This window comes from Equus quagga, chromosome 17, assembly GCF_021613505.1.
Source record: "Equus quagga isolate Etosha38 chromosome 17, UCLA_HA_Equagga_1.0, whole genome shotgun sequence".
Taxonomy (NCBI): domain Eukaryota; kingdom Metazoa; phylum Chordata; class Mammalia; order Perissodactyla; family Equidae; genus Equus; species Equus quagga.
The window spans coordinates 16,680,264-16,695,131 of NC_060283.1; the positions used below are offsets into that span (position 1 = coordinate 16,680,264).

The 14,868-nt window shown below is 36.1% G+C and overlaps 1 protein-coding gene and 1 pseudogene across 1 annotated transcript; one reads left to right on the plus strand and one right to left on the minus strand.

Moving 5' to 3' along the window:
* Positions 1-3,895: 3,895 nt before the first annotated feature.
* Positions 3,896-4,831, plus strand: LOC124229374 (olfactory receptor 4S2-like). Its single transcript, XM_046644562.1, has one exon. It carries the CDS (start codon positions 3,896-3,898, stop codon positions 4,829-4,831), a length of 936 nt encoding a protein of 311 aa, XP_046500518.1.
* Positions 4,832-10,206: 5,375 nt separating this feature from the next.
* Positions 10,207-11,111, minus strand: LOC124228727 (olfactory receptor 4P4-like; annotated as a pseudogene).
* Between the last annotated feature and the right edge of the window lie 3,757 nt (positions 11,112-14,868).

A 14,868-nucleotide genomic window follows, 5' to 3' on the forward strand; every position in this document is an offset into this window, starting at 1 on the left:
TAACAGCATGAGCTATGCTGGACTTTATTTATATAAAGGATTACCCAGATTCCTGTACTCACCTTGCTTGTAGCCAGAGACACTGAAGTAGTGGCCTGCACTTCACTATGATATTAAGAGACCATATAAGAAGAGACCATACAAGAAGGGACCAGCGGAAACTATTCTCCATCATTAGCACAATTCACTCTTGTGTCACTTATATCTGTTTGTACATTCTTTGGATATTGGGGTCTTATTGCAGGGTGAAATACCTTATATTCTTCCACAAAAGGAGAGGAGATCAGAGGTACAAGTCAGCTTCTTCAAGGAGGGGGCCATTTCTAGTCTACTCAAAAGACTTAAAATGGGATAAAAAATCAAGCTATGTTCCCTACTCCATCTTTAGGTCACTTATGGGCCAGACTGGACAGGACCTTGCCTCACAACAAGGTAGGCACTTCTGGAATCCTTCCTCAGAGATTCTCTGTTGCTGCTGAAGTGGTAGATACTGTATGACATGATTGGAGCCTAAATATGCTCAATCGCTTTCCCATCAAGCTTGCCTCCTACTGTGATTGCTCCTGATGCCAGTTTTGACTCTGTCTTCTCCTACAACTGTAGGAGTGGTCCAGTGACATGGACAGAAACTGCAGGGGGAATGGCCCAAGGTCGGGTCGAGATCAGTAATCAGCTGTGCTTACTAGCAAGTGGTGGACAGCTCATAAGTTCCCTATAAGAGTATTAAGGAGTCAGAGTATGATACTTTGGAGGTTGTTTGAGAAAAGAAGTAGGTGAGGTGAGAGTAGAAAGGGGAAAGAAAGAAAAGCAAGAATGAGGGGAAAGGAAAGAGTAGAAATAGAAAAAATAAGACAGATTAGTGGTCAAGAGTCAAATCTTAATGATTTACAATCAAAATGTAAAAGAATGAAAGCCTTCTCTATAATTTGTCCCAGGCATAGGCTGGAACTGAACTTCTTCCCATCAATTTCTGAAGAAATCATCAGAGGTTCAATTAAAAAGAAAAGCACTGAAACCCAAATAGCACTACTGAATCCACTTTTTTCCAGTTGAATGGAACTTTCAAAAGAGTAGAACAATTAAAACTCAATAGAAGAGTAATCTAAAGAGTAGAATATATTATGTAATATGTTACATTAAATATGTAATATTTAATATATGTATTGACACAGTCCATTGAACAAGATATAAAATCATAAGACAATTACTTCTGCTTACTGAAATGCTTTGGTTTCATATTATGATCCTAAATGCAAGAATTGATTGTTTTACATTTAGCAAATAAAGAAAATTTTTAAAAAATTTTCTTAATAAATTGAAAAAATACATCTGGAAATTAAAGCTCATTGTGGTTGCACTGATGTGATTCTGATTATGGATGGAGACTTTGGGAGAAAGTCTTTCCCCGAGGTCATTAACATTTTGCATCATTCTATTTAAATAGGTCTTTTAAGAAGTAGGGATAAAAAGCATTTGTTGCCAAAGATATTGTGAAATGGTAAATTTCAGTAGATGAGACAGTGAACTAAGAACATTAAAGACTTGTCTTCTACCAGCCTTTGAGTTTTGGGGTCAGGGATTCTCCAGTACTAATTATTCAGAAGGCAATTCCTAAGGCATCACTCTTACTTCATTTTGGACATCTGTACTCAAATTATCTCAAGAGAGATAGGAAAATAAAGCAAAACTCAAGCCATGGGCAACACTGGTGAGATTATCTTTTTTCTTCTAAAGCTAATATAAAACGTTTGTGGAAAAATAATTCAATCAAATGCCTATATTTTGAATATCTGTAATATAATTGCAAGACTGTTCTCAGAAATAAAAGGATAATAAAATTATCAATATTTTGATAAGATAATGAAGTTCACCCATACACGACTACGAGATAGGGTAGCATAATGGTGAGTAAGAAAATGTCAATAATTTCAAAAGAAATTGAGACGTTATCACGTTTGAAATGCTCAGAAAGTGGACAGAGGAACTCTTTGAGATGAGTCTTGATTCAAGGAGAAAGAAGAATTCCTTAAGGAATCATGCTATGGACGATGGAGACACAATTCCCAAGGTTCTTCTAGATAAAAGCAAGCAGCACAATTCATGGTTGTCAAAAACTACTATAATTTGAGCTTTCTTAAATTGAAGGGCTCTCTTAGTGAAAGTAGTATTTGTTTTTCAATTTGGAAGGAAAAACCAGAGGGGAAGGAACATGTAAAAAAGGCATAGGGATGTGCTTGAGTCTGAATTTGAATTATTACTCTTACCATTACTATTATTGCTATTATTATTATCATTATTTTTTACTGTATAAGAGAAGACACACCAGTAATGACTACTTTATCAACTCTATTATACAGACCTGAGGAAGAACAGCCCTGTAGTTTCCCAAAAGCTATAAGTGTCAGGTACAATCTTGCTGCAAACACATAGCGGAGCATAGAGTTCAGTCAGAGTTGTAAGCACTAACTTAACAAATTATGAGGGGAAGTGGCCTCAGGTGGACAAAATTCCTAATGACCATCTAAGATGTTATGTAATCCTATTCTAACCTAAAACTAAAAGAATCATTTACATCTGCGGCTTGGTCTGAGGAATAATTTGTAAGCCCCTTTAATCAAAATTATTGATACCCTTTTCCACACATACACTCCAGTGACCCCACTAGAGTGCCTGAAACTCCACCACTGAAGACTCATCCATTTACATTAAATATTGTCCTCTTTCTAAATCCATCTTTCAGTAGACTAAAGTATCTTTCAGTGATGCCCTCTTCCAGAAATATTTAATTTATCCTACCTGGGAGAACTAATACAGACTAGCATGAAACTTGAGAGATTAAAAAGATGTGTGAAGGAATGGTGAAATTAAAGTGCAGAGGTTTTTTTGTTTTTTTGTTTTTTTTTTACTTTTTTTGGTTAGCAGATAAATCTTTAAAAGAGCAAGGAAAAGTAATTCCTGGAGAATGCAGAAATTACGCAAGACTTCTCCTCCCCTCCTTTAAAATCAAACAGGTCTTGTTCTGTCTCCAGCAGTTTATTTTATTGCTTTGTCTTCTCTTATTTCAGCCTCTTTTTTAGAGTTTTATGACTATTCCATGTTGACAGAATTGATTTAATTCATGGTAGAAATAACTGTTAATAGATTGTAGTGAAATTGAAACTGTCTCATTTCACAAAAGGGATAACAGAAGCCCCATGAAGATAAATGGTTCGTCTAGAGTTACAGCACCATTATCTCTGAATCAGGTTTGTACCCAATCCCCTTTCTACTACATCATACCGCCTCTCGACTATAAGAGCTTGATATCAAATCAGGGACCATAAACTCATGTACAAAAAGATCTGAGTTTCATAACAAAAAGAACCTGCTGAGGTCAGCTGGTTTCAACTACTTGAAAATTCATGGCAGTATTTGCAAGGAAAAATGCTGCTATATATTTACATTTTTGTGTCAAAAATAAGATGAATCCTTTCAGATACATAAATATCACCATAGCCCCCAAAACAGAAGTTGTTTCAAAATTAGGTTAAATACTTTATACAGAATAAGAGCTAAGTAAATTTTTAGAAACATGAAAATACCTTAATAAAATGTGTGGGATGTGAGACTCTTGGTTAGATGTGTGACTAAGGGATTTACTTTATCTCCCTAAACTTTGCTTCCTCATCTGAAGTGAATGAATGGATTATCATGTGGAGCTAAGATGATCAGAATATGAGCATTTCAATTTCTTGAAGAATGCATTCTAGCAAGCAGTGAGTATCTATTTGTCCACTTTCAACTACAGTGATTATCCATTTATTTCGAGTTAGAAGAAAATGTTGTTGGTCCTTGTTATGTTTTCTTTCAGATAATTTAATTGTCTCTTGGGAATTTGGTCTCCTAGATTAATTCCATGGAAAAAATTAACAATGTAACTGAATTCATTTTCTTGGGGCTTTCTCAGAACCTAGAGGTGGAAGAAGTTTGTTTCGTGGTATTTTCTTTCTTCTACACAGTCATTCTTCTGGGGAACCTCCTTATCATGCTGACAATTTATGTGGGCAACCTTTACAAGTATCCTATGTATTTCTTTCTCAACTACTTGTCTTTTGTGGACATTTGTTACTCCTCAGTCATAGCTCCTAAGATGCTCGTTGACCTGTTAGCCAAGAGCAAAACTATCTCCTATGCAGGGTGCATGTTGCAACTCTTTGCGGGACATTTCTTTGGTTGCACTGAAATCTTCATCCTTACTGTAATGGCCTATGATCGTTATGTGGCTATCTGCAAACCCCTGTACTATGTAACCATCATGGACCAGGAGAGATGCAATAAAATGTTACTGGGGACCTGGGTAGTTGGGTTCTTACACTCCATTATCCAAGTGGCTCTGGTTGTCCAACTACCCTTTTGTGGACCCAGTGAGATTGATCATTACTTTTGTGATGTCCATCCTGTGCTGAAACTTGCCTGCACAGACACATATGTTGTTGGGGTGGTTGTGACAGCCAACAGTGGTGCCATCACTCTGGGGAGCTTTGTTATCTTGCTCACCTCCTATACCATCATCCTGGTGTCCCTGAGAAAGCAGTCAGCAGAAGGCAGGCGCAAAGCTCTCTCCACCTGTGGCTCCCACATTGCTGTGGTCATCATCTTTTTTGGTCCCTGTACTTTCATGTATATGCGCCCTGACACTACCTTTTCAGAGGATAAGATGGTAGCCGTATTTTACACCATTGTCACCCCCATGTTAAATCCTCTGATTTATACACTGAGAAATGCAGAAGTAAAGAATGCAATGAAGAAACTAGGGGGCTGGAAGTTTTTCTGGAAGGCTAATTATAAATAGTTGGAAGTAACAATTTAAGCAGGACGATGTTACATTTTCTCACCTGTACAATGAAGACAACAAAAGCAACCTCACAGGTTTTTTCTTTTGGAGGAACAAATGAGAAAATAGCAGATTCTATAGAAGTAAGGATTATTTATTATTATTATTATATTTTTTCTAATATTTCATAATCAGATAATTCTCCAAAATATCTAGGCCAGAAAATCTTATTAAACTCAAAAGCTCAGCATGATCATACTCACTACCATTATTTTCTCCTCTCCATTTTTCCCTTTTTGTCATTTTCTTTAATGAATGAGAGTCTACTGTGAAGTAGTTAAGGCTGTTTTCTAGTGTTTAGAACTGCAATTGGTACACACTAAGCATGCAATATGTATATATTGTATGAAAAATAACAGAGATATGAGCTAAAGCATTCAATATAAGACCTCCAAGACACCGTGAAAACCAAACCTAGTAAGGTTGGAATGGGAGGGGAGGTGTGTACAGAATGTAAAAGAGATTAAACACAGGCTTAAAAAACAATATACCTGTTGTCATCCTCTGGTCATGGAAAAAGTTTTTCCTTTCTCTAGGACTCATTTTCTTTACCCAAAAAATAAGGAAATTGGGGGAAAAATACCTCTAAGATCCCCATTTTAATTGTAACATCCATTAATATTCTTCTGCTAACTGACGTTAAACTGTAATAGTCATCTATAGCCAGTGGTCCCTGTTAGGAAAAGTGACTAACAGGAAAAACTAAAGAATATGAATAAAAACAAAGACGAGTGATGAATAGGTGACTGTCACTCAATCAACATGGTACATACAATTTGCTGAAATGCTTAGTTGGGAAACCACATTTCCTCCAATATTTGAATTAAGCAGCTTTATTGAATCCAGTGAATACTATATACTGAATACTGAATACATTTATTACTTCTTCCTTGACTGACCTAACACAGTTTCCAACTGTGGAACTCCAGAGAAACTCATTCTGGACAAAAAAAATTCATGACTTTCTTATGCGTGCTAGTACTTGCCCTGGTGACAAATTCCTCCCTTACTTTGTGCAAGCTGAGCTTTATCTTTCTACAGCAAATGAACACAACATTGCTTATGTCTTTATCATTGTTTTATTGTCTTTTCCAGAAATCTGATTATTCAAATTACTGCCTATAATTGGGTATGTGTTTAAGGATTGTACACAGTGCTTTAAAAAGTGATCTCTGGTGTTGATGCATTCACAGAATTTAAGATAAGAAAAATCAAAAGGTATTAAGACATCTGGATTAGAAGTCATAATTAAGAAACCCTTGCCCTGGACCACACAAATCTATGTTTATTGTCCCAGATTGGACATATACTCACTGGATCTCTCTGGATCTCCCTTTGCTCAATTTAAAAATGATGCCTAGGTCAGTGATTCTCAAACTTATCTGATCATTGGAATCATCTTGAGAGACTTTTGAACAGATAACAGTACCTATTCTAAGAGTTTCTGATCCTGTAGGCCAAGGTTAAAGGGTATACAAAAATCTGTAATTTTAATAAACTCCTTTGATAATTTTTACACACTCAGTGTCACATCTGGGCACTTATATTTGGAAACACTGGGACTAGATCATACTTGATGTTCTTATAGCACAGGAGGTCGATGAGTCAATGAAATCCAAAGAGGCTTACCTTTGGGTATGTATACTCGCATTGATTCTCCTAACCAACACACAAAGGGAGCTAAACTTGAACTCAATTTGGAAAACTGTAAAATAAATAAATGCTATCAATCTGATAACTTTTCTCTGCAATACCCTTTCCTTTACATCTTTGCACTAAAGTCTTGACCATTAAGGGATATTAGTGATATTGACGGTCTGAAGTCCCTAAAACGATAAAAGCTGACAGAGTTGTTACTCTCAAAGACCAAGAAGTGGGACATATAAAATGTATTCAAGTTTCTACTAGTGACTTTATAAACATATTCCTGTTCACGAAAGTTCCTCAAAGTCAATCCCAATTGGAGGAGCTTGGAGAGTCTCCTCTTGGCTCCTTGGAAAGACATGGCCAAGAACCATGTGTAAGTACTCAGACTTCCTCCAGTTTCATTGGGGGTGAGTCTGGTCAACAACATCATTTTATTTCATAGATGTATGATCGCAACATTGGCTGCCAGCTTTATACTTTTATAACCTTGCTGCTATATTATGGCAGGTGTGACTTGGATTATAACCTTCACTGATAAAAATAAATGGCAACCTTTCTCATTTTCCAGATGAATAAATTAGCTTATTTTATAGTGGAAAACACCAAAAGTATATCTCCTTGTATCTTGTAACCAGTGATTACACATCTGTCTCTGGAGTAGCCATAAAATATTTTAAACATATTTCCATACACTGCTCAATTGAATATGTAAAGAAAACGTTTTTGTTCCTTAGCATGTTACCCCTTTCTCATTTAAACATATTGAGGAGATTAAAACATTTATTACATGTCAGAGCCTCCTGAATTCACTGTTTTTTATAGCGACTGAGTGGGAATGCCTCATTTTGACAATGTTCTGATGTGTCCAGTTCTTGCATGGTGACCACTGTTGTTTTGAGGTATAATGCAACTTCATCACTTTATTCAAATGTTCAAAATAGTCTTTAGTGTACATTTTTAGTGTGAAAAATCTATAAGTTAAAGGCACCACAGGGTAGAAAGAGACATACAATGCTGTGATTCCATAACGGTGAATGGTACTGTCAAACATCGCATGTACAGAACATAAAATTTCAATTTCAGCAAAGATTAAGATGACACTTCTATTTTATTCATGAGAAAAATAAGAACTATGTGAAATATATCTGGACCTACCCTGGTGTCTGGAATTAAGCCCCATCAAGCTCAATGTAGATTGGCTGAACCCCAGTTTACCCAAAGACACATAAATGAGAATTAAATGTTTATTGTATAGGCCACAAGTTTTGGAATGGCTTGTTACATGTCAATATTGAGCTGGCTGATCCATGAATAGTGTGATCAAACTGTAGAAGTGGGGATTCTGAGGTGTATTCTTGAATTAATGAAACCTCCAATATCTTTAGTGTAAGGTACTTTGAAAGGAGCAATATACAAGGCCAAGTTAGAGAGAAGGGGCATGAGGGACAGCACATAACATTGGTGATATACATAAAGGACAAATTCTAACTACCAAAGTATGCAGCTAGCCTCCCTCCCACTATTTCATCCATGGATAACACATAGGAAAAGAAGGACATATTACTAATGACATTTGGGTAGATTCCTTTTCACCCTTCTTTTGTTAACAAATTATAAGAAAAGAGCTAAGAAAAGATAAATATGAGCCATTTTCAAACAGATTTCTGAAAGGCATGTCTTCTTTTGGGAGAAAACAAATAGCAAATTTGTGACAGTAAGCAAATTTAATTCATTACTGGAGAATGTGGCCTACACATGCATCAGTAACAGGCTTATTAAAAATAAACATCAGAATTACATACCTGCCCATGCAGCTATAGACATTTCTGTTCTCCCTCATCTTCCAGAATTGGATAATTCCATGATGTGGTAATCACCACCAGGAGGTCAACAGCAAATCTAAACCCTGACTTGATCTGCTGTTGTCTTTCTTACCTCCTTTTCAGCATACTTCATAACTTTTCTTCCACCCCTTATTCTCTAAGTTCTCCAATTTTTTAGGTTGTACACATGCCAGGATCTTTTTGGAAGAGAAAAACTATTGCTGAAATCTTCATCAACCTATGGCTAATTTCTGCAAATATACTCCTCACCTTAAAACCTGGATTCCTGTTGAACAAGGGACAATAATACTTTAAGGATATACAGTATAATTTCTTAGTGGAGATTATGGTGAAGAGGATGGAGCATCAGAAATTATAGGGATATGTCTTTTGTTTGAATACTTGTTGAACCCACCCTGTAGGCCTCAGTTCCTCAAATGTATGTTGTGTTAATGGATGACCCTAAATGACATCACAGTCCCTTCCAATTCACAAAGCTTGAGGATTCTTGTATAAATTAATGAAACATGTCAAAGTACCAATGATCTTGGCTTATGCCCCAGTTTTCAGTTGGTTTTATCTGCTTCTTAGTCTAATCTTCTTTATTTCTTCTTAGTACGAGAGCCAGCCTGAGAGGAAATGAGACAGATTTGCATAGTTTGAATGGTAGAACAAGACATCAAATTATACTAATTAGCATAAGGAACAGTGAGGGTTAACAAAATGTACACTAGGAACATCAATGTATTCAGCTATGTGCCTTCTTAAGCTCAGGGCCTCTCACAGGATGGGAGATTTTCTGTGTTGCACATTTATATAGAGCATTAAGTTGTATACTAATGAAGACTTTGTAAGTGAGATAATAAACACAGTCATAGAATTACACTTATAGGATTGAAAAAAGATGTTCATCATCCAGTTTGAAACTTCTAGTTACAATCATCCCTCAGTATTCACTGTGGATTGGTTCCAGGACTCCCCCACACCAAAATCCACAAATGCTCAAGTCTCTCATATATGATGGCATAGTTATTTGGAAATAACCTATGGACAACCTCCTGTATACTTCAAATTATCTTTAGATTACTTATAATACCTAATATCATATAAATGCCATGTAAATAGTGGTCATACTGTATTATTTAGAAAATAATGACAAGAAAAAAGGTCTATGTGTTCAGTACAGATACAACCATCTTAGGCCTTTAGATCCATGGTTGTTTGAATCCACAGATGGGGAATCTACAAATAAGGAGGGCAGACTGTACTGTAATACACCACTGATGGGGTAGTAAGAATTAATGACAATATGTCCCATTAGCATAATGTGAATAGTATAATTATATTGCACTGCATTATTTTAGAAGCATGATTTGTTAATGTAAAGAATTAAAATATAAAACACTTGTAAAATTTTGTCATTGCTTTATTTTTTTTATAACAATGGAGACCTCAAAACTATGGAAGTGCTTAGGACCTCTATCTGTGAGAGGTGTCTCAGTCAAGATATCTGTTTCCTAAAGCAGGGCACAAGTGCCAAACCATGCAGTCTTTACAATTTGCCCTGATAAAAGTGCTCTAATGCTCACTATGTCAGGGATCGTAAAAAACAGAAAGGTCCAGAATATCTAACATTAATTCCAGATTGTCAGAGCTGGAAGAGACCTGGAGATCACCTGGTCCACTCCCCTTCTATACAGTCTCAGAAAAGTAACAGAAAGAGAGTGGCTGAGGGTCCTCCTCTCTTCAAGGCTTTCAGATTTTGATGACAGCATACCACCTCTCTGTACCTGCTGTATCTGTTCATATTAATGATTCTATGGATAGAACAGGATGTGCCAAAAGGTTTGAACACCAGCAGCTTCATTTCCCTTCAAACAGTTTGTGTTGGCACCACGCTCGCCTCATGGCATTCTTCATGTCTGTGTTTCTCAGTGTATAGATGAGAGGGTTGAACATGGGAGCAATCATAGTGAACGTAGGACAAAACCCCTTGTCATTACTGACAGAATCAGCCATGGGGACCAAGATGAAGATGAGGGACAAGAAGAATGTGAAAACAGCAGTGATGTGCCAGCCAAGGTGCAGAGGGCTTTGTGGTGGCCCTTGGATGAATGGGTCCTCAGGGTGGACAGGATGATGATGTAAGAAATGACCAAGGCAACGAAGGTCAAATGGACATCACCCCTGTGGTGGTACTGATCACAGTGATCAACAAGCTGGTGTCCGTGTGGGCCAGCTTCAGCAAGAGGAATACATCACAGAAATAGTGGTCCATTTGACAGGGTCCACAGAAGGCAAGTTCAATAAAAATCAATACATGCAGGATTAAATCGGTAAATGCTCTGAAAATTAGAGGCCATCACAAGGCCATAGCACACTTGTCTGCTCATGATGACCATATAGTGAAGGGGTCTGAAGATGGCCATGGCCACCAAGATGAAGATCTCAGTGGCACCAAAGAAGTGGGCATAAAACATCTGGGACATGCAGTCACTGTAGATGGTCTTCCACTGGGGCAGTAAGTCTGTGATCAGTTTGAGGGCCACAGTGGAGGTGAAGTAGACATCCATGAAGGACAGGTAGCTGCGGAAAAAGTACACGGGCTGCTCACTGAGATGGCTGCTCCTGATGGTGAGAAGAATGAGAAGGTTTCCTGAGAGAATTGCGATACAGGAGAGTGAGAACTGGAAGAAGCAGACAACCTTTGCATCCGCATCAGTAAAAGGTCCCAGGAGGATAAATTCTGTGATGTTTACATGTCCCATTGCTTCTGTGGGTTTGATCATGCAGAGAGGGAAGTTATACCTGAAAACACTCAACTTTTTGAAATTATTGATTTTGGGGGGGTAGATATGAGCCCTGAGTTAACATCTGCTGCAAATCCTCCTCTTTTTGCTGAGGAAGACTGGCCCTGAGCTAACATCCATGTCCATCTTCCTCCACTTTATATGTGGGATGCCTACCACAGGATGGCTTGCCAAGAAGTGCCATGTCTGCACCAGGGATCCCAACTGGCAAACCCTGTGCCACCGAAGCAGAAAGTGCAAACTTAACTGCTGCACCACAGGCCAGGCCCATGAAATTATTGATTTATTTTAAAAGCCATTCATTTTTTCAGTAAATATATATATCAAGTGTTTATTATGATACAACTCCTATAATTGCTGCTAAAGGTACAGCAGTGTACAAAATACGTACAATCTCTACCTGCAAGTAGAGTACAGTTCGGTAGAGCAGACATACAGTAATAATAACAGCACACATCATCAATTAATTTCAATTATACAGAATTTCAAAGTCTCACACTTAACATGAACAACAAATTGAAACTTAAAAGATGAAACACGCTTTTTCAGATGAATATTAAGAAGAAATTTCAGTATTATACCTTAAGAATGATTTTTCAATCTCTGCTATATATAAAACAGCACTGAGGTTATCTGTTCTTCTAGGGCAAGAAGGTCAATTACAATTCTGGATCCTTCCCAGTGACTAAATCTATGCTAAATCCTGAAAGTTGGGTAATGTCATGGGAATTTAATGAACTCCTGATTCAAAATATAGGACCTCTGGGTAACAATTTTGGAAAGTACCTTTAGAACCTTTTCATGAACATTTAAAAAAATAGTGGAAGGAGAGAAAGAGCAAGAAGTAGATTTTTGAGGATAAGCATCGCCCCATTGTATGCGCTTCTAGTAAATTTATGGCTTTCTGGAATTGACCTTATTTCTTAGTTCGCTTCTGAGTCTAACCCAGGATTTCTCATCATTTTTATCCTTTGGTCACACTTTCTGGCATGTCCTTTTATGACAGCACCCTTGGAGGGGCAAACTGCATCCAGAGAGTCTTCTTCACTCAGTCTGTTTCACTACTGTATCTCTTTGAACTGAACTACTTACTTTCTTTGCCAGGCTCACTACGGGCTCCTGGGGCCCTGTCCCATGATATTTTAGTTAAAAAGGAAATATTTCTTTGGTGCAAAATATTACACTACATCTCTTACTTCATTTCTGCAAACTTATCTAAAATGCATCACAAAATTGTTAAACTCAAGGCTCATTTTTATAAAAAGATTAACCCTACACAGTGATAAATCTGCCTGCCTTATTGCAAAGAGCTATAATAGCAATTGAACTCTTTCCTTTGCTCCATCTGAGTTCCTATTACATTGTTTTAGAAAAATAGGCATTTGACATGTAAAGAGATTTTTAACAGGATGTTAAGAGGTTCATGGACTTTTGATTTAACTTCCATCCATGAATCCCATGTTAACACCCGGTGGTCTGATTTCTTGCAAAATCTCTGGCAGTATCACTGTCACACAAGCAAAACTCCAATTGCAATCTCTCTGAGCTGTGGTGTGATTTGTTTAAAATAAAATGTTAAAGATTCTTTTAGCTGTTAGCTATTTTTCCTTACAAATAGGATTCTGTCCTTGAATATAGAATTGTGTTAAAAGCTATAAAAAGATTGAAACAAGTAAAGAGATATACCATGTTAATGGCTGAGGGGGATCTGTATAGAAAAGATGTCAATTCTTCCCAAATTAGTCAATGCATTAAATAATTAAAACAAAAATTCTGACCAGAATCTTCAAGAAATTAGAAAATCTGATTCCAAAGTTCAAAAAGTTAATATCTAGAATAATTAATCTAACCTTTTAAAATAAAAAGCAAAGAGGATAAACATACCTTTCAGAAAGGAAGTATGTTAGAAAACTATGGCAATTAAAGACTTGGTGAAGGCAGATTGCTAGACTTGAAGACAGCCAATAAGTAAATACATAAATATATTGGAATTTATTTTATGTTTGAGTTGAAATTTCAGTTTGCAATGAAATAATTAACTTTTCAGTAACTGAAGTTAGGACTTTGAATCTCCCTCTGGAGGAAAAAAAATACCTCACAAGGCATTAAAAGATATATTCCAGATGATTGAAAGGCACAAATGTGTCAAACAAAACTAGAAAATATATTTGAGAAATAGTTATAATGGATTTATTTCATAAGGTAGAGAATTCTTTTAAATAAAGCACAGAAAGAAAATTCACAGAATGTATACTTAAAATTTCTGTATGATAAAATTCCATATGAACAAATTATTTTAAAAAGTAACAATATGAGTGCTGATAGCCAAAGGGAATTTTAGTGTCATACCATATTTTGATTAAAGAGATTATATTTCAGTATTACTTCTGTAATTAAATTTAATTTAAAAACCTCACTATTTTTTAATATGGTTTATGAAGAATATAATACATAATGAATGAAATTAAATTAGATATAAACACAATAGTGGAATTCAATAAACTCATGTAATTTACCAGATTGTTTCCTAAATTACTTAAGTAAATGTAGACATAGATGCTGTTCTCCAAGCAGTATATGCCATCAATTGTCATAAAAAAATGAATATAACCAGACAAATACACTCCCCTCCTCCAGGAGGAGATATTTGCTGTAAGGAAACAGAAAACACCTCTATTACTGCATCTACATTTATACTAATATCTATATCTCTTTTTACATTTTTATCTGAATTTGGTTTTTATATAAGCATTAAAATGTCTAGTTATACTTTTATAATCTTGGTAAGATTTAAATAAATTCCAAGATGATCTGTTAAATCTAATGGTTGCTATTATTGAAGACTCAAGTATATTATTTACTCTTTTACATGGCTCCATGTTTTGCTGAACTAACACTGGTGCTTACTATAGTTTTAATGAAAGCAAAAAATAAATTTGTAAGAGAGGATGTTGAATAATCAGGGTCTGCTACACAAAAAGTTAGCCTCTGATATACGTGGACTCTATAGAGATGCTTCTATATTTGAAACTTCTGATTATTTGACATCATCATCAATGCTGCAGAAAGCTCATAAAGAAAATCTGCACTGCACAGCATCCTAAATGGGATAGTGAGGACACTAATATTGACTCTGTCTTACCACAACCTCTAAAAATGAATGAAAAAGGAAAAAAACACTCAATTCCTTTTTTTTCAGCATCGTCTTGGTGTCCTTAGTCTCACAGGAAATGTTTCTTAGGAAACAAGACTGACTAGTCTTTAATTCCTCACTGGAAGTTGTCTCTGCAAAGTAGACAAGTTACAATTGGCAGCTGAGAGTGCTTGAGTTAGAGTAAGTGGGTTCCAATATACGGTCCACTACTTAACTGTTGAATAATCTTAGGCAAGTTATGTACTCCATGACCCTTGGTTTTTTCATCTGTAAGAATGTGATAATAACAGTACCTATCACATAGGGTTGTTGTGAAGTTCAAAATAAAAGATCCATATGAAACATTTAAGTGTAGATATGTGCATCTCATACACTGCAAGAATTAACAAAATATTAACTTCTTTATTATTAAGTATAAAAGGACTAATATTACATAAGTGCTTCACCATTTATAAGACAGGGGAGCTGAGAGAATAAATTTTCTTCTATGAGTTTAACATGACACTGAATATAAATTTCTACAGAAGTTATAAAATATTTTGACAACTAACCATTACTGAA